The sequence below is a fragment of the Hakea prostrata genome, chromosome 9 (genome assembly GCF_041222555.1).
Source record: "Hakea prostrata isolate BN-2017 chromosome 9, UWA_Hpros_2, whole genome shotgun sequence".
Lineage (NCBI taxonomy): Eukaryota > Viridiplantae > Streptophyta > Magnoliopsida > Proteales > Proteaceae > Hakea > Hakea prostrata.
This window is the reverse complement of record NC_142608.1, coordinates 63,699,989-63,722,284: the sequence shown is the minus strand read 5'-3', so window position 1 is coordinate 63,722,284 and position 22,296 is coordinate 63,699,989. Positions and strand designations below refer to the sequence as shown.

The 22,296-nt window shown below is 38.5% G+C and overlaps 2 protein-coding genes and 1 non-coding gene across 3 annotated transcripts; all 3 read right to left on the bottom strand.

Moving 5' to 3' along the window:
- Nucleotides 1–5,040: 5,040 nt before the first annotated feature.
- LOC149006075 (U11/U12 small nuclear ribonucleoprotein 25 kDa protein-like) lies at nt 5,041–7,804 on the bottom strand. The gene is made up of 4 exons (XM_089136037.1): nt 7,585–7,804; nt 7,383–7,488; nt 5,271–5,370; nt 5,041–5,151 (listed from the first exon to the last, which is right to left on the bottom strand). Exons 1-4 carry the CDS (start codon nt 7,802–7,804, stop codon nt 5,041–5,043), a joined length of 537 nt encoding a protein of 178 aa, XP_088992163.1.
- A 2,162-nt stretch (nt 7,805–9,966) lies between these two features.
- Nucleotides 9,967–10,038, bottom strand: TRNAW-CCA (transfer RNA tryptophan (anticodon CCA)). Its single transcript has one exon. It is a non-coding gene; the product is annotated as a tRNA-Trp (tRNA).
- Nucleotides 10,039–16,607: 6,569 nt separating this feature from the next.
- Nucleotides 16,608–18,836, bottom strand: LOC149006073 (polygalacturonase QRT3-like). The gene is made up of 3 exons (XM_089168800.1): nt 18,603–18,836; nt 18,103–18,339; nt 16,608–17,925 (listed from the first exon to the last, which is right to left on the bottom strand). The coding sequence occupies exons 1-3, from the start codon at nt 18,825–18,827 to the stop codon at nt 16,846–16,848; spliced, it is 1,542 nt and encodes a 513-aa protein (XP_089024926.1). The 5' UTR covers nt 18,828–18,836; the 3' UTR covers nt 16,608–16,845.
- Between the last annotated feature and the right edge of the window lie 3,460 nt (nt 18,837–22,296).

Here is a 22,296-nt window from a genome sequence, read left to right as displayed (position 1 = left end):
TGATTTCTATGTTTTTATCTTTGAAAGCCTTAGGAGGTTATGTCCGAACTTTTCCTTAGTGTAGATCCATGTCCCGAAATGATGGAAGTTGTCCTTGTGGGCCCTCTTTATGGAAGACATGGTGTTTGACCTGAATTGGGGGAAATAGAGACTTGTGGACCCTTTTGATTAATGATTTGGTGTCGGAGCCCAAGCCCTTGGACATTGTCAATGATGCCCCTCACTTGAGAGCATTGTCAGTGTTAGTTTTGAATCTGCAGCCTGAAGAAGGTGAGCTTATTTGGTGGACCTAATGAACTACCATGCCCAATCCGAAGGTATTTTCCGAAACTAGACTTCTTGATGGACTTGTAGAAGAAAACCCCACTCAATTTGACCCCATATAACCCTCCAAATCCCTGTCTGAAGTTGCTGAACTATGTTTGGCCAATCTTGCCTGTGCATCGATGAAGATTGAATTATTTGAAGTACCTAACAAGCTCCAATTCTTGATCCTAAGGTATTTCTGGAAACTATACTTCTTGATTGACTTGTAAGAGAAAACCCCACTCGATTTGACCTTGTATAGCCTCTCGAATCCACTCCTGAAGTTGCTGTCATGTCTTGGTCGACTGCTTGGTCGACTGACAGTCAACCAGCCAGTTGACCAAGAGTGATGGAATTCTAATATTCACTAAATCACTTCCCATTTTCCCCCTACCTTTTTGGAACTCGTGAATGAGGACCTAAACTAAGCTTTGGCACTTCAGAGAACGAGGTTGGACACTCTCTTGGGCTTTTATTGGTGTTTTTGAAGATCTTTGACTCCAATCATTTGTGTTGCACCTTAATCATCAACTCAAGGTATGATTTCTTCTATGCTTCTTCTAATCTATTCATTTTTCTATCAATTGATGATCTTGAAACCATGGCTGAAGTGCTGCAACCTTGCAAACACTTAACCATGAGTTTCCCCCTTTCAATTCCTTGATCCTCCCCCACTCATGCTATGTTATGATTCAAATGAGATTAATTGCACTCCATCACTTTGATTCTATTCAATTTAACCTATTTTGATTCAAATCTGATGTGTAGATGCATGTTAAGCTTAGACTATAATGAAATTAAGATTCTAACTTGATTCTTAACACTCATTTGATTGATTCCCATCATCCTTTACAACTTCTATCAATTCCAATTTAATTCTTGTTAAGTATCATATAGAACCTAAGATTTCGATTTAGGCATTTTTTTTATTGAACCGTTGGATCATCATGAAAATTAGTGTGTAGTATCCTCTTACTGTTATAAACATGCTCTCCAAATTTTGTGACGATCGGAGCACCGGAAGGGCAGTTTCGGATCAAGTTTCCATTGCTGTCCTGTGGTTAACAAGTCTTGGTCGACTGACGACAGTCGACCAAGCCAATCAACCAAGAGATGGTAACACCCCTGTACTCGATCGAATTGATCCGTTTGACCTCCGATTCAATTGCTTTATTCTCTGATGTTACTTGTGTGTTGTCTAGGGTACAAACACTGACTTTTGGGCTATTCTAAGTGATCTTTGGGATTAGTTTCGACTCGATTAAGGTAAGGATGGTTATCGCCATAAATACATAGGCTATGTGCTTAAGCCTTGATTTTCATAACTTAGTGAACATGGTCTCTTTACTGCTTTTGAATATCATAGGACTGTTATAGATGCTTTAGAATAGTAGTATTGTGATTTCATATATTCTTGTTATAATGATTGATTATTATTGTCACTTACACTTATGATGAATCATTTCAATATTATGACTGAACTTCTATTATGATGTATCAAATGTATGTGAGATGTTGGACTTGAGTATGTGGTTGCTTAGGTATAACTTGGGATTGGGGAGTGTTCTATTGACGCTTCTATCCTTGGGCATCGGAGGGAATAGTATGGGATGTTCTCCGAAGGTGCCCATCGACACTTTCCCAAGTTATTGGATGACATACATAGGATTGTCTAGTTGTTTGGATAGGAATGTCCCTATCGTATCAAACCCGAATCGGAAGGGCATTGAGACCGAACGACCCGTGGTAGGGTATGGTTTGATGGGCACTCAAGACCGGTAACCACCCCATGAGAGGACATAAACCATACTGCGGATAGCCGAAATGGGCCATTTATTGGTAGGGTTGCAAATGGATAGACCTGGGCTCACGGGCGCTCAAGACCGGTAACCAACCCGTGAGAGGACGTGAGAGCTTCCCGTTTACTATTTGTGGATGACCAATAGGGTTGATGAGTCCGTAATCCGGGATTACGCTGACTCTAGTGTGAAGGATATCGGAAAGGATCGCCGGGGGCGAGGAATGGACGTATCTGGATCTGACATGATATGACTGAGTAGATGACTTGCATTGGGCTAGGCTTTACCTTGACATGTGCCAATACTTAGACCAAATGGTGATGTGAGAGAGCGGTGACCGAAACCCCAACCAAGGTTGTCCGAAAGGTTTCAAGACCCAATTTCCACCGGCTTGAGTGATTGAGACCTACCCAAAGAAGTATGGTGCTATGACTTAAATCATGTCTACCTTAGAGACCAACATTCATAGAGTTAGAACCATACTTGCATCATGTGTTTCATATCATATTGCATCATGTTATGGCTTGTATCATATGGCTCATGTTTTATGGTATGACTACCTTGCTGAGTTCTTTTCAACTCACTCCTTTTTGCAATATATTTTATTAGACTTTTCTGCAGGTTCTACTACTGTTGACTGTGACAGTCAACACTCTGAAGACCAAGTTGGTGACGTGTACCACACTGGTGGCGGTGAATACGTTGATAAAGATTAGTAGTCCAAGACTGATTTTTGTCATGAGCAGATGTGGCCTGGCTTAGTTTCTTTTAATTTTGTTATTTAGGAAACATTGTATAAGCTAGAAGAAACTGTAATTTAGTTGTTTACCTTTCCTTTCCTTTCTTTTAAGAACTGGTTGTAACCTGCACCTTATCTCGATCTATTTTCCGTTGTTATTGTAGAATGGGTTTCCGCCTCATTTCACATTTTGATTAATTATTTTATTAGTATCTTTCCGCACTCTGATGCTCTTTGTGATTCTTCTAAGATTCTTCATTGACTTTTATTATTAAGTTATTTGAAAATTTTGATTTGTTCCTTTGATTAAATTATTGTGCTAAATGGATATGATCGTTCCTAAACTTGATCTTTTGGGCTGTGGATCACTCCACCGGATAATCCAGATAGGGTACCCTTAGGGTGGATGTGACATTATTGATCAGCTGAAGAAAATGGCTCACGAAATTGGTACACATGTTGCAGGTAATATCATTGATCAAATGGCTGATCAATTGTTTGGTGAGAATAGTTCTGTTCCGCCTCATGAAGATGAAGATGAACATGAACAAAATATCCCGATGGATGTTCTCGACAATGATACAGTACTTGGTGATCATCTAGCGGTTCCAAATTTAATTTTTCCTATCCCTATTATTGAAAATGTTATTCTAGATATCAATGTTGTGCCCGATGTTGTTGAAGAGATTGTCCCAAATGTCCCTGATAACGATGTGTTAAATGCTGCTCCCCCTGTTTTAGTTATGCCAGTTGATCCTCCCAATGGTCATCAGGAGCAGGTAAATTTTGCCGCTCAAGTTGTTGACATACAAGTTCCTTCTAGTGATGCCGTTGTTGATGTTAACCCCCATGAAGTAATTGAACCCGCCAATCCTCATCCGATTGGTACTGGGCGGTTAGATGATGCCCAGACTGATGCTGATTCAGGGGATCACTTTAACCTAGTTTGGAATTTGAAGGAAAATCACACTTCTAACTGGAACTGAGAAGTAGCACGTGAATGGGGAACAAAAGGCAAAATTCCTCGAGATAAAAGGGAGACATCCAGCATGACTGATCCTGTTCTGTACTCACATGCCTGGGGGTAAGGAATGAATTTCCATTTATGTTATTCAAGTTGATTGATTGAATTTTGGTTTTTATTTCTTCTTCTATTTTCTAGTTTTTGTTAACTCTTCATCACTTTGATTGCAGATGTTTTGGTGCTACCTTTAATGCCTTTTCTAAAGTGTCGGAAAGAGAGAAGGTTCTTTCTTTGGAAAATGACAGTCTCAAAAAGCGGCATTTTGAATTGATTGGTGAGGTAGAAGAACTGAGAAAAAGCTTGAAATCATCATAAAGAAAATTAGAGGCTGCTCATTTCAGAGAAATGGAACTATGTTCCGATATAGATGGTTTACATAGGGATTTTGAAATCTGTTCTGATCTATGCACTAATATGTAGGAAGAAGTGTCAAATTTAAGGGCCTCAGTTCTAAATCATAAGGATGAACTTCTTCAGATTGAAATGTTGAAGAACGATGGACTGGAAAGGGCCAGACTTGCTACGCTTGAGAGGGATGAACTGAGAGAAAAATTAGCAAGGGCCATTAGTTCAACTCAAGAGTTTGAGAAAGAAAGAAATGAGATTCTGGAAAAATTCCAGAAGATTGATAAGTTGAAGTCTGAATTGGAGCAACAACATGAATGTCTGCAGAAAGCCTTTGATTTAGTTTCAAAGGAAAAATCAGATTTAGAGTGTCAGAAAAACCAATTGGGATTGACCCTCTGTGAGACTTCTATGGAGAAGGATAATCTCAGATTCTCTTTAGATTTGGTTTCTAAAGAGAAGGAAAATTTGAATTTGATTTTGGATGAGACTGTTAAGGACAAGACTGTTATGCTTGAAGAAATTCAGTCAGAGAGGAAAAAATTTGAATTAGAAAAGAAAAGAATTGAAGATGAACATGAAGTTGTTCTGAGTACCGTTACATCAGCAATTGAAGAAGCTGGAGATAATCCAGCCTTTCTTGGACTCTGCAAAAATATGGTGAAGGTTTGTTTGGATCAGATCTTCTCTGAAATTCTTAAAATTTGTCCTACTGTTGACTTCAAGATGCTTCCTTCGGGGATTCTCCCCTCCCGGAAGTTCTTTGACCTTAGAAATTTTGTTCTTTCTTGCAGTTATATATTCAATTATTCATCTAAAAAAAAAATCTAGGTAAGCTCTCCAAAATGCATTGGAGGAAGCCGTTGCATGGAATCAAACACTTCCCACCTCCTGCTCCTATCAGCTATTAAAAAAGGCAAACTTGGTGCCAAAGGATTCTGTATAAGTAGAGTCAGGGGACAATTTTCATACATAGCCTCAAATAGACTTCATCAGCAATTTTTGCTTTGAGACCCCCGGGCCGGCATCGGACCTAAACCTTGATGATGGCAATTACCTGAGAGCCGTTATGTATGCCAAAATCCTGGAGTAGAGCATTATCGTCAATGAGCTTCTCATTATTGTAGGAAAGACAAAAGTTCGCCCAAATATGCCTCCTGAAAAGCACAAACAATAAAAACCTAGATATGCCTGTTAAACAAATAAATGTTACACATCCATCTAATTTATATGTAACTAGAAAACCACAAGAATGAAGCTGATCTATGAGGTTTATTTTTTTCCCTGTTTAAAGAAAAGCTGTGAAACTGCCACAAGGATGTAGGAGCTATGCATGTATATACTTTTTTCGGGGGTAAAATATAGATGTATACACGCGGCATACAACATACACCTAAAAGAAAATCCCAAGATCCTAATCCTACATGAGTATGTTAAGATCCTCAAAGAACTCTGGAATAACTGGATAGAATCCACTGAACAAGAACTTCTCCTATGGTTCATTCACCTGCGTATCAGCTCTTGGCAGCATTCTGAATCACCACACACTCACACAACATTTGAATTGCATAAACAAGATTTTACGATGTAATTCAAGAGGACTAATGCATTCAATTCAACCAATCAAGACCCCATTACAATGATCTTCCCCAAACCAAAAGACAGCCATCAACATGCCCCAACTGAGGCTCTTCCCCTCTTTGCAAGCAAGCTTGCCCCAAAAGACACTATTCAATCTCCCCCCCCCCCCCCCCCTTTCTTTCCTCTCTACCCCCATTACCTAATGTAGCCCAAAGCAAATCCTAACAAACAAACAAACCCCCTTTCCACATAGGACAACATGGGAGTGGTTGCTCCCGAATAGGATTTCACCACCTGTCCCTATAGCTGATCCCATCCCCCACATGTTTGGATGGGTTTGATCCCCTACAACCCCTCTACTCTATCCCTATAGTGTACGCCCCCTCCAATGCACTAGTATCCTAACACAGTATGTTGAACCCTTGCCACTAATATCTAAAGAGATTCATTCAATAGGTTCCATATAAGTTGTCCCCTAAAGAATCAGTATGAGATGCTAGCAAATGGCCTAAGGTGTTATCTTGCACAGGATTCTCCATTTTCTCCAAATGGAAACAGGACATATTATGGAGAAATAAACTCCAAAATAGCTTAGATAACAGGTACATGTATCTATCATCAGGAAAGTGTCTTGTGTCCCCATGTCCCTCTCTTATCTCTCTTTTAGAGCTTATCTCTGGCGAGTACCTTGTCTTTGAAAAAGAAAGAAGTGCGGAAGCTTCCTCCTTTAGAGGGATCATAGTTTCTCCTCTAAACATAATCATTGATATAAATAATTTAACCAAGACAATCCTCAAAATATTGATGATCGTACAACTTGCATCTTGAATAGCAAAATAGCCTTAAGGTCACAATCCATTCAATTCGGAGAAATAATGAACAGAAACAAGAAGTGACATTTTTTTACCTCAAAACCCTAAAAATCTAATAGTTCACCAATCACAGTGAAAGATGTTTGTCGCCTGTGCAACTCCCTGCTTGCCCACCTCCCTTCCAACCAGGCTCAAGCAGGACTGGTTCCCACCCCAAAAGAAGGTGCTTGGGCAGGAGTGGGGTGGTCAATTTGCCCCTTTCTGTTTGGTGATAGGGGAGATTTAGGCACTTACGGAGTTGGAGAGGATCTGGATCCCCATAAAAGGCATTAAGGTCATGGTAGGGGACCATGACTCAGGAAGCAGAGGGTCCAGGATCTCAACTCTTCTTTCACCCTTGAGGTCATCCACATGAGGTCCAAAAGTTCTCATTGGCATCAGTCCTTCCTCCTTCGTCCATAAATGGGCCCAAGGTTTGACTAGTCCACCCAAATAATCCACCATAGTTTCCTTTCTACTCAAAAAAAAAATAAATAAATAAATAATAGGGTCATGGGAAATAGACATTCAAGTTACCATGGTATAGACTATGGAGCACAAAAATAGAAGATATTTCATAACCATTCTACTTAACAGGATACAATGAGAAGCTCATCTATTGTATTAGCCATCCTCCTTTTTTCTAGAAAAAGCCAACGAGACCAAATCACATGAATTTTTCACCATGGAATGATAAACTAACAGTGAGATTTTATGGAAAGGCTAAGTAAATGTACCATGAAATGTGACGGTGTCCCAACTGAGACTGCTCCATATCATTTGTCTTCCTTTTGATTGCCAATTTCAAATCTTTAACAGTTGCTGAATTCAACACTGCAACATCTTCCCTGACGAAGAGTAAGTCAGCCCCCAGCATAACCAAACAATTCCACGAGTAAAAATATCAACAATAGCGATAGTATTTGGGAGAATAAGTACCAAATGTAGTATTATCCATTTTAACAATGAAAATTCTCATAGCACTGCCTAATTCCAAGCTCAACAAGGTGTCAACATCAGCAAGTGTGGGTTTCTTAGGAACATCAGCCAGTGTCGGGTCATTAAGCAGGGCTGAAAGCGTTGACTGTAACCGTGCCTTCTTCACATTGCTGCTGTTGTATCCTACTACTGGTTCCTCTGCCTTCACATTTGGCTCCATCTCTTCCTTTGAATCGTTATTCCTTTCCACTGATTGGTTACCTAAGTTCATCTTTCTTATGCAGCAAAATCAAACAATTGTGTTACAAGAAACTCCAAAACTTCAACATATAGAAATATGTCCTATTACGGAGTCTTCTCACAAGTACCTCATATTTTGCTTATAAATGATATTTTCCTGAATATAGAACTTAAGAATTTATCTTCAGGCTTACCATCCTCACACTCCTTCAGATAAAATCTGAGACCAATTATTTGTTCGATGAGCAGCAGGCAGTCCTCATTATGATCTTTTCTAATTAGACACTAACAGATTTATCATCCAAAATACATGGTTGAGGCACGGAAGATGTAACATAATCAAACTCAAACTCAAACTCAAACATTTCCAGGTTAATTTATACCTGACATTTCTTAAAGAAAAGCATGACAAAACATGCGTAAATAAGAACATCCATCAGAACTAACTCTGAGAACTAGAATCTTACATAAAAACTGGACAAACTCAACCCCCTGTTACGGCCATGGTATGCAGGTGTGGTTAATAAGAAGTAAAAATTCTAAGAGTATGTGAGGATTGAAATTTCATTTTAAGAAGTAGGGAATAATAGGGAATACCCAAGTCTACAAATGTAATAAGGGAAGTTATTCTAAAGGCAATGAAGAATGCTATCTCCCAACTCCCATTTCCTCCTTCAGTGTTTTCATATTCTTCACAATTCCCTATCTTCTGATTTCTGTTCTCAACCCTCTAATCTTCTTCTCCAAGAGCTAAATTGGGGTTCGCAAATTAGCATTTGTTTACCATTACAATTTAAGAAAACATTTAAATGTGCTTCATATACCATGCTAAATCAATTAGCTTCGATTAGATCTTCATTTCCAAACATACAACGCGTTTACAGATTTTATATCGTCCCAATTAAAGAGAGAACAACTCCAAAATCCCGAAGGTGTTAAATGGTTGAATTAGAAAGCGACAACCAGCAATTGATGGATGACTAGAGAACTCAAGAATTGCCAGAAAACCTCAAAGATCCAAACACAAAAAAACATCAAGTAGCAATATTTAAGAAGAGGGAAGGGCATGGAGGAGGTGGAGGTGGGGAAGGATAGGGTACACAAAAGTAACACAAACTGAGGACGGAAATAAGTAGAAGACATTAAAATTAAATTTTTTGGTTAATCTCCAAGCGATCAGTAACATTTTTGAGTTTTAAACCCTAGGTTCAGAGAGAGGACCAGTAGAAGGTACCCAAAAAGAACCCCCGATGATAATTTTGTAACAGAGAGAGAGTGGAGAAATAGAACCTAATTGCAGTATTTGGGTTGTTCATGTTCATTGAGGTTCTGAGACAGAAGAGTATCGTACCTGTGTCTCTCTGTTAGGTAAAAGATTTTTTTTTTTTTTTAAATAAGCGAAAGAAACCATAATTACACAATGACCCATCCTAGTACAATTACATACCAGGGCATTCCAACCATCTCCTATTCTCCTACACATTTCTTCAATCAATATCCTCCATTTTATCAATACCACCAACCCTGCAGGAGCTCTGCAACCATCAATCCCTCCATTTTATGTGGATTTCCTCTCGTTTTTTTGAGAACCTGAACAGTACACAGATATCAACTTATGTATTTATCAGCTTTCATTGTTAGCCTTGTTGTATCAGAAAAGAATCTTTATAAAAAATATATATATAAACAAATAAATAAATCAGACTTAGAAGATCACATATCATCCTATGTACCCATGTTCAAATTGACCACAAATGTAAAGTAGGGATCTTCTAGTTCATTCGATGATGTTGTTCACTCTCTTTTTCAGACTGATGTGATCGGACTGCATCAGTCACATAGTTGATCATCTTCAAAAAGGATTCTTTTCTATTTTTCTGAACTCACCGAACAGTATCATTGTGAATTTAAACTCTGATTCTTTTCTCTCCTTTCCCAAAAACTCTTCTCTTCAGGGTTTTGTTTCTCTTTACAGTTCGAGCGGCAAATCAGAGGAATACGATTAATGAGACGATTCCGACGATCTTTCCAAAACTTTCAGGAGGGAAAAAAATTGGGGATTCTGAGCCTGACGTGAATAAGCACAATAAAAAATCCAGAATTTCAATAAAGCAAAAATTAAAAAATATATTTGTTGAAATTTGAACCCGACGTGAATCGAACACGCAACCTTCTGATCTGGAGTCAGACGCGCTACCATTGCGCCACGGATCCACATATGAGAAACTTCTAAGCTCTTACATTAAATCACAAAAGACAGAATTTCGCATTGAACTCGTAGAAATTGTTTCAGTCATCCAAATGACCATCAAACGAAATTTCAGACGCTCAGATCCGAAATTTCCATCTTAACCGTTGATTATTAGTGGTCGAAATAAAAATCTTGGTAGGGCCCACAAACCCTTTTTTTTGGGTAAATAGGCTTACCAGGGTTTAGATGCCTATCTGAATTAGACTTGGCTTTTCTAAATTGATTGGTCCTATACAAACTCGTTAAGGTGGCGTTTGGTTCCGCAATTCTGCAGAATCAGACTCCAGGGAATCATGACTCCAACAAAAAAAAGCGTTTGGTTAAAAATTGAATCGGTTTCTTCGTGAGTCATGAATCTCCAACAATCCACGTTTTTGCCTAAAAATCTGAATCAGTTGGAAACCACCTATTGAGGTGGTTTCCAAATCGAGTCAGCCAATTCTGGGCTCGATATAAAAGGGAAAAAATGAACTTGACTCGCCCAAACTCACTTTCATCGAAACCTAAACTCGACACTCGACAGAAGGCAAAGCTCTCCACTCCCGTTGCTGAAGTCGAAGATCCATTCTCCTGCTGCTAAGAAGTTCGAATCACTCCCAACTCGTGACTTCTGCACTCCTCATTTCTGCACTCCTCACTCCTGTTGCTGAGAACTCGAAGCACTTCCGCTGCTGAGGAGGCAAGCAACTCGAAGCACTTCTCTTGCTGAGAAGGCGAGCCATTTCTTGATCTGAAGAAGGCGATGAACACCACCAACCTTGCGACGAAGGATCCCTATCACAGATTTATTGAATCGTGGTGTTTTCAGCAGATCTGGAAGAAGAACCCTAGCTTCTCTGCTCTGCAACTCCAGCGTTCCCAAATCTTGGTGTTTTCGGCAGATCTGGAAGAAGAAGCTAGAGCTTCTCTGTTGCTGAGAAGGCTTCTACTGAGAAGGCTGCTGCTGTTGCTGAGAAGGCTTTTGCTCAGAAGGCTGAAGACAAGGATGAACTTTTACAAAATGCCATTAATGCAATGACAGAGCTTGACTTGGAGACTCGGCTGCGTGCAAAAGACCTCTTTGGAAATCACATCCGGCTTAGGAATGCACTACTTTCAGAGAAAGAGGAGGATAGGGCAACCGTCATCAAGTACTTCTTAGATAAATATGGCTGATGTTTAGTGTTGTTGAATCACCCAAACAATCATAATGTTTTGATAACATGACTTTTAAGATTTAATTTAGGGTATTAAAATTTTAAGAAGTTGAACTATACTATTGTAAGCCAAGTTTGATGGGTTTAATCAATCCTCCAATGGGGAGAATCTATGTTTTTATCATCCTTTACAACATTGTTGGTGAGTATACTACGTTTTCGATTTGAATCTACAGAGAAATTCTTCATTTCTGCTTCTTTTTCTTCTTCTTCTTTTTCTGGTGTGTATAGGTAGGTAAAGCAGTTTGTTTTTGAATTTAGTACTCACTGTGGCTGCTCCAGTTTTAAGATTTCTGTTGAATTCTTGTGTAGATTTTGTAACAGTATGAGCAGTGGCACTTCTCTTTTGACAGCTTTTCAGTGGATTTTTTCAATGTGATTTAGTTGGAAGAAAAGAAAAAAAAGAACAGGCAATACCAGATGTTACTTCCAGGTCTGGACTTGCTTCTTGTACATTTCTATTGTCTAGCTCTTAATGGAGATATCAGTTGCCTAATGTTAACAGCTGAGAACTAGATGGTTCATTGCGAATGACAACCTATTACTTGAGATTTGCTCATCATCCTTGATGAGTTATAGTCTGCCATCATGCCATTCTAGACTCTTCAGATGGAAGGCCATATATTTGAACATGAACTACACCAAGATCTTGAGTGTCATTTATGAGGTTATCGAGTGTTTTTAGTTGCATTCTGAACTACACCAAGATCTTGCAAATCCAAGTTGATAGGGGAGCTATTGATGAAATACCAAATGGGACAACGATGCAGGTTTTGTCTAAAAATGTTTTGGCTAGACTTAGTTCTCAAGACTGATAACCGATCCATTGAATGGAACGCTGCAGGGAGGTTAGAATTCATTAAGTATGGGCCATAGCTTTCAAACTTGCAATATTGCATAATTATATCACGAAACTGTTGGAAGTAGACATCTGATGCCATGGCCTTTAGATGATAGAGGGATACTCAAGCACTTATCCTGAAGTAAAATCAAAGTTTATAAAAATTGTTGTTGTTTGTCACATTCATGGTGCCAAGGGGGTTCATGTTGGGTTTCCTGTGTGACAACTGAAAAGGAAAATGAATATTGCCTATGGATATCAGGTTAGTTGCATCCTCGATTTCTCCTTGTGTGCTTTTGCCCAGGTAGGGGGACAATGGTTATGGTTCTGCCAATTTAGTTGAAGTTTTCATGAATTAATTAAAACTGTTTAATTCAGCTGAACCTTGTTATGCTGTTTAGTTTGTTGCAACTTTATGCTGGGTGGTTTGATTATATACAACCTCTGCAATTTTATTTGAGACCTCTGTGTGGACTCAAGAGTGAATAGATCTTGGTTTGCCATAAGTAAGTAATCCATACTTCACTTTCACCTGTGCTTTATTATGAGAAGAGATAATGATGTAGCTGTTGGATGCTGCGGTTTCATCCCTCTCTCCCTCCGTTAGCAGATGACTACTGAATATCCATATCCTGGGGAAGTGCTTCATTATAGTCTGCCATCATGCCATTCTAGACTCTTCAGATGGAAGGCCATATATTTGAACATGGAGGCCATAAGATCTGATTTTCTATCTAGAGAAAAAAATAGATTGTCAACCAAAAAACCTATGTCAGTCTTTCACATTGTTTCACAGATAGAAACAGAGAATTGTCTTAGCCAAAATATATATCAGGGTTGCTGATATTGTTTACCACTATTCTAATTTCTAAGACAATGTAGGCTCTTATCATATAATATTATTGGGCACTAATAATAATGCCATGTCTTCACTAATCCCCATTCCAGATTTTGAATTAAAAAGGACAGCCCAGTGCAGAAGGTTTCGGCGCAAGCGAGGCCCAGGTGTGTGATTCAAACTTTCATCTCCAGAATAACTTTCATTTCCATTAGTTAGACTATTACTATCATATGTTGCTGGTTTTTCACTTTCCTTATTCTTCCTTCATTAGTGTTTTCTGGGACTGAAACGGTGCAGTAGTTTCCTTTTAATTATGGGCTATCTAATCTTAGCTCTACTACTTATAATCTTACAAAAATAGGCTGTAATTCCTTGAAGACTTCATTATCATGTACTGAAATTAAGAGTTGCCGCTGCATAAATTATCCTGATGTGGATGATTCTTAATTTCCAAATAATCTGGTTACCCTGATTGTTACATGCATCTCAATCAACGCCGGACTGCACGTTGAAGATTTTATATGCTTCTATTTGCTATTATAATATTCATGGTTAGTAATAGTTTTCTTTGGAGGAGCAATATTTAGAATCAAGTTAAAACTCTAGATATGTGCTTTATATTGGCTCTGTTTTCCCTTTTTTTTTAATCTTTTTCTTGGGGGGGGGGGTGTGAGACCTTTCAAGTGGAATTTCTGCAAACCCTTTTGGATTTCTTACTTAAAGGTGCAAGTTTTCTTTTGAATTTTTTATTTTTGCTTGTAATTCTGCAGGTTTTACATGGATAGAATTGTGTCCACTTACTGGGTAGGAAGCATCAAGTATGGTTTTGAACCCCGTAAAAGTAGACAGTTGCATCACAATATTTTAAGCCCATTAGCTACCCGCTCACCGGCACACAATATTCCATCCCTTTTCCTGGTGAAACGACTCCGTGTCCACCGTGGCTTGAGGTTTTGAGAACACCAATAGTTGGAGACTACAAGTATGGTTGGCAGGCTCATAAGAATTGGCAACCTCTACCTTGTTCAAAGCCTGAGGATTGTTCAACAGAAACGATTCCCAAGCAGAAACGGAGGTCTTGCATTGCCATTGCCGATGCTGTTAGAGGTGATCTTCTCCGGTGATTATGATGTGGTTTCGAGGCATGGATAACGTCGAATGGTCGTTGCAATTAGCTCTCTCTATTTTACATATTTTCTCTAAAAGCCTGAGTAAATTAGTTTGTCAATTGAGCTACTCCTTCCAATTCTCGGCTTGTTTGAAATTTTCTAGCATCTCATATCCTTCGTCCCCGAAATCAGTACTTAATGTTTGGCTTGATGAGTGCTTGGGAAAAAGTAGGATGGTTTGATTCGGTACTTAGGCCATTTCATTACGGGTATTAGGGAGTTACGTTTTGGTTCCTCCTTTTCTCTCTCTATTTACTCTATTATATTTAGCCTTTTGTTTCTTGAATGTTGTTCACTGCTTATAAATGATTCCAAAGAACCTCACTATTTGTTTTGTTCTTTTGTAATAGCAGCATCGAGCTGGGAATTTTTATAGGTTTATCAAATTCTTATAAATTATGCCAGTCCCCATCTTCTTTTCATTTGGTATCACTGATTATATAGATAGGATACACATCTAGAATTATTTATTGTTGTCATTTAAACTAGTGGGAGTCTCTTTATATCTATAGAGGAGCATTCTGATTTAAAGTATTCTTTATTTGATATATACCAACTGAATTTGTTTTACAGGTGAAGTGATGGGAGGTTACTATTGTGAAGATCAAACTTCAACTGGAATGGAACAACAGCCTCCATTGTGCTATTGTAGGCAAGGAAGGATGATCCTAATGACTTCAAGAACTAGGAAAAATCCAGGTCGAAGATTTTATAAGTGCCCAAGTGGTAGTAACCATCCAAATTCCTTTATTTGGCTAGATAATATGTTTGAGATTCATACAATGGAGGAGGGTTCTACAGCTTCAACATCATATGACATCATCAACAACAAGAATTTGGGTGTTGCATGCCGAGCACCTACTGAGCACGTGCACATTGAAATTCTGTCAAACCGAATCACAATGTTGTATCATGGATTCTTGTTCTTATGTGTGTGGGTTTTTTTTCTTTCTTCTTATGTATTTTTGTTTGCAACAAATAGGTAAAAACATTTGTCTTTTCAACATATATTGTTAAGGGTACATTAATATTGAGTTATGAATGGTGCCTTCTAGAAAGAAATCAGATTGGATTTCTATTGGTTTTGTGGATGGTTCAAAATATTATTCTTTTTCACAACTTTAGCAGGTGAGAAACAGGTTGGATGAATCATAGTATATATAGGTACTTCAATTGGGGATACTCATTGCCTCTCTCTCTGGTATGTAACAGGTTGGAAGATCATTGGCAAAATGATAAAATTTGGCTTTCTGATTTTTGGATAAACAGAGATTTATGTGGTTGGCAAAACAACATAAACTATTATTTGTTAAACAACAAATCTGAAAGAGTCACTATCTTCAGATAGTAGCATAAATAAAATTTAATAAGCGATCAATTCTAACATGTGGTAGATGTGAATGGTCCTTACCAACAATGCATATAAAATTATTTGTTTCCAACAAAAACAAAGAGATCCTACTGCTTGACATTCCCAGTCCGAGTATGAAAAATAATTAAGAGTTTCATCATAAATATAGCTAACAATAATTGGGAGTTTCTCTTTATTTTTCTACAACATTTCTCCTGCCAAAAATCCCAATGTAAATGTGGCTACCAACACCCCCAATGAAAGTGAAGGTAAGAGAGAAAAGAATAGCCCCAATGAAATCAGGGAAGTCTCAACTACATGGTGCCAATGATATGTATACTAGCCCTCTAATAGGCCTCATCTGAGGTCATACTTGGCACTAGACACAAATAATGTACAAACTCACTTATGCCTATAAAGTTGGTTATTTGGCTATCCAGGTTGGGTTCAGTCACTGTTGATCCTATGGATTTTTGGGACCGATTGATTCTAGAAGGAGGCGTTTGGTTCTCCATTCATCCCCATTTTGAATTTTTGTCAAGATGAGCTGCATGGTATACATGGATGGTATGCAGTTGCTATAATTTTTTGCCTTGAATCTGTAAGTTCATTTATCTCCTATGGCAATGCAGGACCCAAAAGAAGGGAACTGGTGGATGCAATTTGGGAGTGACTATGTGTTAGGCTACTGGCCTTCCTTCCTCTTCTTCATGGTTGATTTATTGAATTTTGTAAATAATTGTTATGCTCAGTCATTAATCAAATCAAATAACAAAGCAGATTCACTTTCAGAATCAGGGTAACCAAACAGTTTTTCAGATAGATTCACTTTCAGAATTAGGGTAACCAAACAGTTTTTCAGACAGATTCACTTTCAGAATCAGGGTAACCAAATGGTTTTTCAGACAGATTCACTTTCCAGAATCAGGGTAACCAAACAGTTTTTTTTTACGAATATGATTCTACAGAACCTGATTCCTACAGACTCATGACTCCCACAGAAGCGGATTCTAGGGAATTGCGGAACCAAACGCCACCTAAGCTACGCTGAAGTGAACACATCCAACTTCTCCAAGCAACACAGCAAAAGCAAATTGTTAACAACCTCATTCTGCATAAGTAAAGAAAGTCTGATCAAACAATGACTGAAGAATGCTCCAATAAAATCTCAGCATGTAGAGCATGTTTGCCCATTTAGACACTACTTATGCATATCTTCTATTCACATCATAATATATACCCACTACAACAGTATTATTCTCTTACATGCACTGCTTAATCAACTTTGTCTGTGAATTCCTTCAACGAAAATTTAGGAATCCATGATTAGCTACTAATTGCTGCAAGTTCTAAGCATCCCCTCTTTTGTACCCTATTTCTTCTTCAACAAAGCAGGTCCTCCAGTACATACTGGACTTTGATCAACCATAACATAGATACTGGCAGTTACTGGCACATCTGATTCGATCACAACATGGTTCCCAGACACATTCCTCAAAGCATGCTTAGGGAAGGAACCACTTGTGCTTAGTGTATATAATATAGTCTTTATGAGGTTAGGAAATAGTAGAACATGATTGAAGTCGATGTCCCATGAGCTTCCATTCCCCTGTTTCAATCCTCTTGCAACAGTTGCCCTTAATGTCATTCCATTTACATTGTTCCGGTCGATCACAACTTGATCAATGGTTGTGAAAGGAGCATTTGATTGATCTAACTGGACAATGCCCACACCGGTGCCGCCTCCGGCGAACATGTTGTCAACAACATTTACACCTCTCACCACACCCTTTATGGACTTGAAAAGAACAAAAGCATCTCCAAGGAAGAATGAGTTTGAGATATGCAATTGCACTGGATCCTCTGCAACAATACCAGTGTAATCCATATAAGAATTTACAATTCGGGTTTGTGTCAAACCAGGTAGCTTTAGATAAATGCCAGTTCCACCAAAACCAGTAGCCTTGTTGTAGCAATGTATCCCAGAGAGAGTATTAGCCTGACCAGATACTAATATTCCAGTGGCAGCAGAAAAGATCACAACATCCATGACAGCATTGTCATTTCCCATTAGGCTGATTGCAGTGCCAGAGTAGTTCTTCTCACCAGGGTCACCACCGGCGGTTATATGTTGGCCGAGGAATGAATTTCTAATGTAAGTTTCATGACCACCTTTAACCAAGACACCATTGGATGCAAAATGAGTGATGTAGCAGTTATCTATTGAAATTCTAAGTGAATTGATGACTGAAATGCCACCTCCTCTGTAGTTGGAATCTAATAAGAGATCTCTGAGGGTTATATATTCAAAACTGTAGGTTGATGGCGAAGGCTTCTCATCCAGTGAATTGTATTTTCCCTGTTGCTGTTCAGCAGCTGAAGATGTAGATAGCTCTATCAAATACCGATCAGCCGGAAAATCATCAGACGCTTGCAATGACCCCCCATGAATCTATTCATCAGCCCAAATCATTAAAATACTAGTGGAAATAAGAACATAGGTTCATCAACATTAAAAGGGTTCTGAAATCTCTTTCAAAAGAAACTAACACAAATGAGACATCATATTAATTATATTAACAGGTAAAAAAGAAAACCAAACGCCCACAGAGAAAGAGAGACAGCCTACCAAGAGGTTTCCACCACCAGTAGATGGCAGTTGCAGAGGTCTACTTATCGTGTAAGAGCCCCCATCAAGGAACACCTCCGCACCACCAAGGTCACTGATCCCATGCGACAATACTCTCTTACTTGGAGCTTGAAAAGCATCAGATATTGCCCTTAGGATTGCATCTGTACTATCTGATTTTCCACTAGGATCTGCACCGTAGTCAGTTACACGATAAACTCGTGATTTTGATGACATCTGCAACTCCATCAATGGGATTGATTCAGGAGAAAAAAATGAAAAGAAGAAGAAGAAGAAAGAAAAAGAAAAACCAAGAAGATCGAAATTTTTTCTTGGTAATCCAGTAGAAGCATGGACCATCCAAAATCACCATTGAAATAGATTTGCAGAAGACAAGAACAATTACCAAAGAACATAAACCCACAAAGCTGAAGTAAAGGAAAATGGAATAATACGAAAGGAACACAAGCAAGGTAAAGAGAGAGAAAGAAAAAAATTACCGCAGGGGAATAGCTTGGTGAAGGCGAAACGGAAGTCACTGAAATAGAAAGCAAATCACGGCGGTAAAGTGAAGCTTTGAGCCCTTGCATTTGTTTAATCTTGTCAGAGTAAGGTTTCTGTGCCACTGGAAGGCTACCCATCTTTGCATTCTCACTATAAGCATTCAATACAGTCAAACTGGAAAACCATACTACAGTGAAGGTTACCACAGCTTTCCTTGCCATTGTTGCTCTCCAGCGGTTCTTGTGTAGCTGGAAAAACGAAGAAGAAGAAGAAGAAGAAGAAGAAGAAGAAGAGGAAGAAGAGAGAAAAGTAATACAGATGGGTCTACCACTCTACCAGGTGTCTTAAAGAGAAACAGAAGCTATTTGCGGTACTTTCATATTTGGATTTTCCCTCCACTGTAACCAATTGCATTATCTTTCTTCTCAAAGTCTGGAGTGAGGAACGAGGCAGCTGCCGACCTACCTACGCTACTTTTTAAGGGCCCAACCGCCCAAGCACGTTTGACATTGTTACCCAAAAAACAGGTTTTACATTATTTAAAGTTTTGGTGCAATTACGCCCTACACAAGGAGTACCAAAAATAAAATCAAAGGGAGACGTTTTCCAGAAGAGAACTGCTAGTCCAAATGGCCTCTGTACAACCACATGGTCAATAATGAGTAACTGTGTCCAACTGAGGATTTTCTACAAACACCTTTCCAGTGAGAAATCGGGTTCCACTACTCTTACAGAGCCTAGTTTATTTCTATTCGTCTTCCCGATTACATTTAAAGGACCTGAGTCACAGCCGAATTAAGGTGTACGCAGAATGATATTAATGAATGAAGGTGGGTCTTTTTCCCTTTCAAGATTCGAAGTGGTTTTACCACAAAAAAAAAAGATTCGAAGTGGTCATTTTGCTTTGTGTTCCTGGCAAGTGGTAGGGATTTTTTTCCAGAGAAGGAATCGAGCTCCTTATTTGGCTACATAACATACAAGGATCTACCCTATGCTTCTAATTATGAGTGTCTTCTTTATCTTACATGTATAGGTGGATATATCGTTTCATACAAAAGAAGAGACTAAGAAACAGAAGGAGATGCACACATATGATACACCATCCGAATGTAGGGCTGCAACAGGGTCGGGTTGACGGGTTTTTTCCAATTCTAAATGTTACAATTTAAGCTCATTTGCACCCTGAACCTAGTTCAGGGTAGGGGTGCAAATTTGGCCCTAAGCCCGCCCTAAGCCCGAATAGAGCTTGGGCTAAAGATTTTGGCCCTAAGGGCGGATTAGGGCCAAGGGTGGGCCTAAGATTACTCTTTGGCCCGCCCAACCCATCCCGGCCCGTCCCTGATTTTGGCCATAATCTTGACCCTAATTTTAGCCCTAATTCTAGTCCTGATCTTGACCCTGATTCTAGCCTTGATCTTGACCCTGATTCCAGCCTTGATCTTGACCCTGATTTTGGCCTGATTTTGACCCTGATCTTGACCCTAATTCTGACCCTGATCTTTGCCCTAATCCTGGCCTTGATATTGGCCTTAATCTTGGCCTTGATCTAGGCCCATGATTTTGGCCCTGATTTTGTCTCTCATTTGAATATGGACCCTTTACCCATATGAAAATGAATTAATTCTAACTCACATGGGTGAATACTTGACATATGTCAAATTTTAAAAATATGATTATATTTTGTAAGAAATTAATAAAAATAATTTATATCTTCATTATCAATGTAGTATGTATACATCTGATTTTTGTTTGATCCCAACCTTAATTTTGGCTCTAATCTTAATGTTAATTTGACCTTGATTTTTACCTTAATCTTCATATATTAACATTGATATAACTATGAGTCTCAACTTTGACCTTCAGTTATTTTGATGATATTAGACTATGAGTTCACTTTTTATATTATTTTTAAAAGAATTTTTATTTTTCAAAATAAATCATTTTGAGTTCCAAAAAATCATTGATTTTTTTTAGTAAGACAAGATAATATATTATAAATAATAAAAGCTAGTATGCCAACGTAGAGCTATTCTAGTGGTGAAACCAACACCTCTTAGTGAAGATGTCGTGGGTTTGACTCTTGCTGAGGCATATTAATACTGCTGGCTTAATAAGCCCATTTGTACCCCAAAAAAAAAGAAGCTAGTATGTAGAGAATTAATATCTAACGAATTTACACCCCAACTTCTCATCATGAATATTGACATTTTTCTTTTACCTCCTCCAATGTGATATTTAAGGGGGGGGGGGGGAAATAAGTTTATTAAGACACTTAGCTATGTTTGTAACTAAAATATCATTTTCTTTAACTATAAAAAAATATCAATACTAAATTATCGTTAATTTACTTGTTAACAAAATTTTGAATATGGATTTTTTTGTTGAATAAGGATATCAATGGAAGAAGTTTTCAATTTTCATCACCAAAGTAATGGGAGAGGTTTTCCATCACCAAATCAATGAATTTATTTTTATGAATGATGGAGTATGAATTTATTTATGTTTAAAGCAACACCATCAACTTATTGATTATTTTATCATTTTGTATAAGCTTGAATCATTTTATATTTCTATAAATTTTATTTTTAGTTTATTTGTGATATTTTATTTATTTATTATTTTTGTATATGAATTTACATTTGATATTTTAGGTCCAAGGATAAGACCAATTAAGGTTAGAGCCAAGATAGGGTCAATCAGGGCCGGGGACAAGGCTAATCAGTGTCACGGCCGGGGACAGGGCCAATCAGGGTCAGGGCTAATCAGGGCCAATCAGGACCAACCCGTCCTGACCAGGCCCAATTAGGGCGGGAATGGGCTTGGCTTAGTCCTGTAGGGCTTAGGGTCAGGGACAATAATCATTGGCCCTGAACTAGGGTCAGGGTGAGAATATGCTCAGATTAGAATAGGGTTGGACTTGGATTGCAAAAGCCCGACCCAGCCCGGCTTAGTTGCAGTCTTAGTTCAAGGCCAAGGATTATTGTCCTTAGCCCTAAGCCCTATAGGGCCAAACGAAACTCATTCCCACCCTCATAACAACATGGTCAGAATTTGATGCATGTGTACCATATGTGTTTGAACTGTTCCAAGGTGCTACGATATTAACATTTGAAATTGTTAGGTTTTTTTTATTAAAATCTATATTATCTATATATTAAGTTTCAAAATTAGTTTTTGCATTTCTTTTATTTAATTGTTTTGTTTGTGTGTGGGACCCTTGAGGTAAGGGTGGTAATGAGGCACCATGAGGTAAGGGTGGTAATGAGGCACCATGAGTAAAGGAGGCCCTTCATGACTTTGGTTATGAGGCTTTTCATGACATTGGTCATGGGTCTTAAAGGTCTTGGTCATGGTGATGAGGTGGGCTAACTTGAATGGTGGAATTACTCAAATTCTAACTCTTGACCTTTATTTCTCATTTCAACTTCATGACCATTCATGGCCATTACCATGAGTGGGGGTTAAAGTCTTTGAATGGGTTAAAGCCTATTCATTCCAAAGAAGTGAATATGAGAGTTACTTCCCCAAGTAGTGGGGAGGTTAGGTCAAGGGGGTTTATTCACATTAATGGAGGAGGGACAAACCATTGATTCTCCATTAGTGGAGAATTGATTCTCCCCTTGTGAGGAGGTGTGGTTTGGGCCTATATAAACACAACCCTTCCTTGCATATTGTGTGCTATTGTGACGC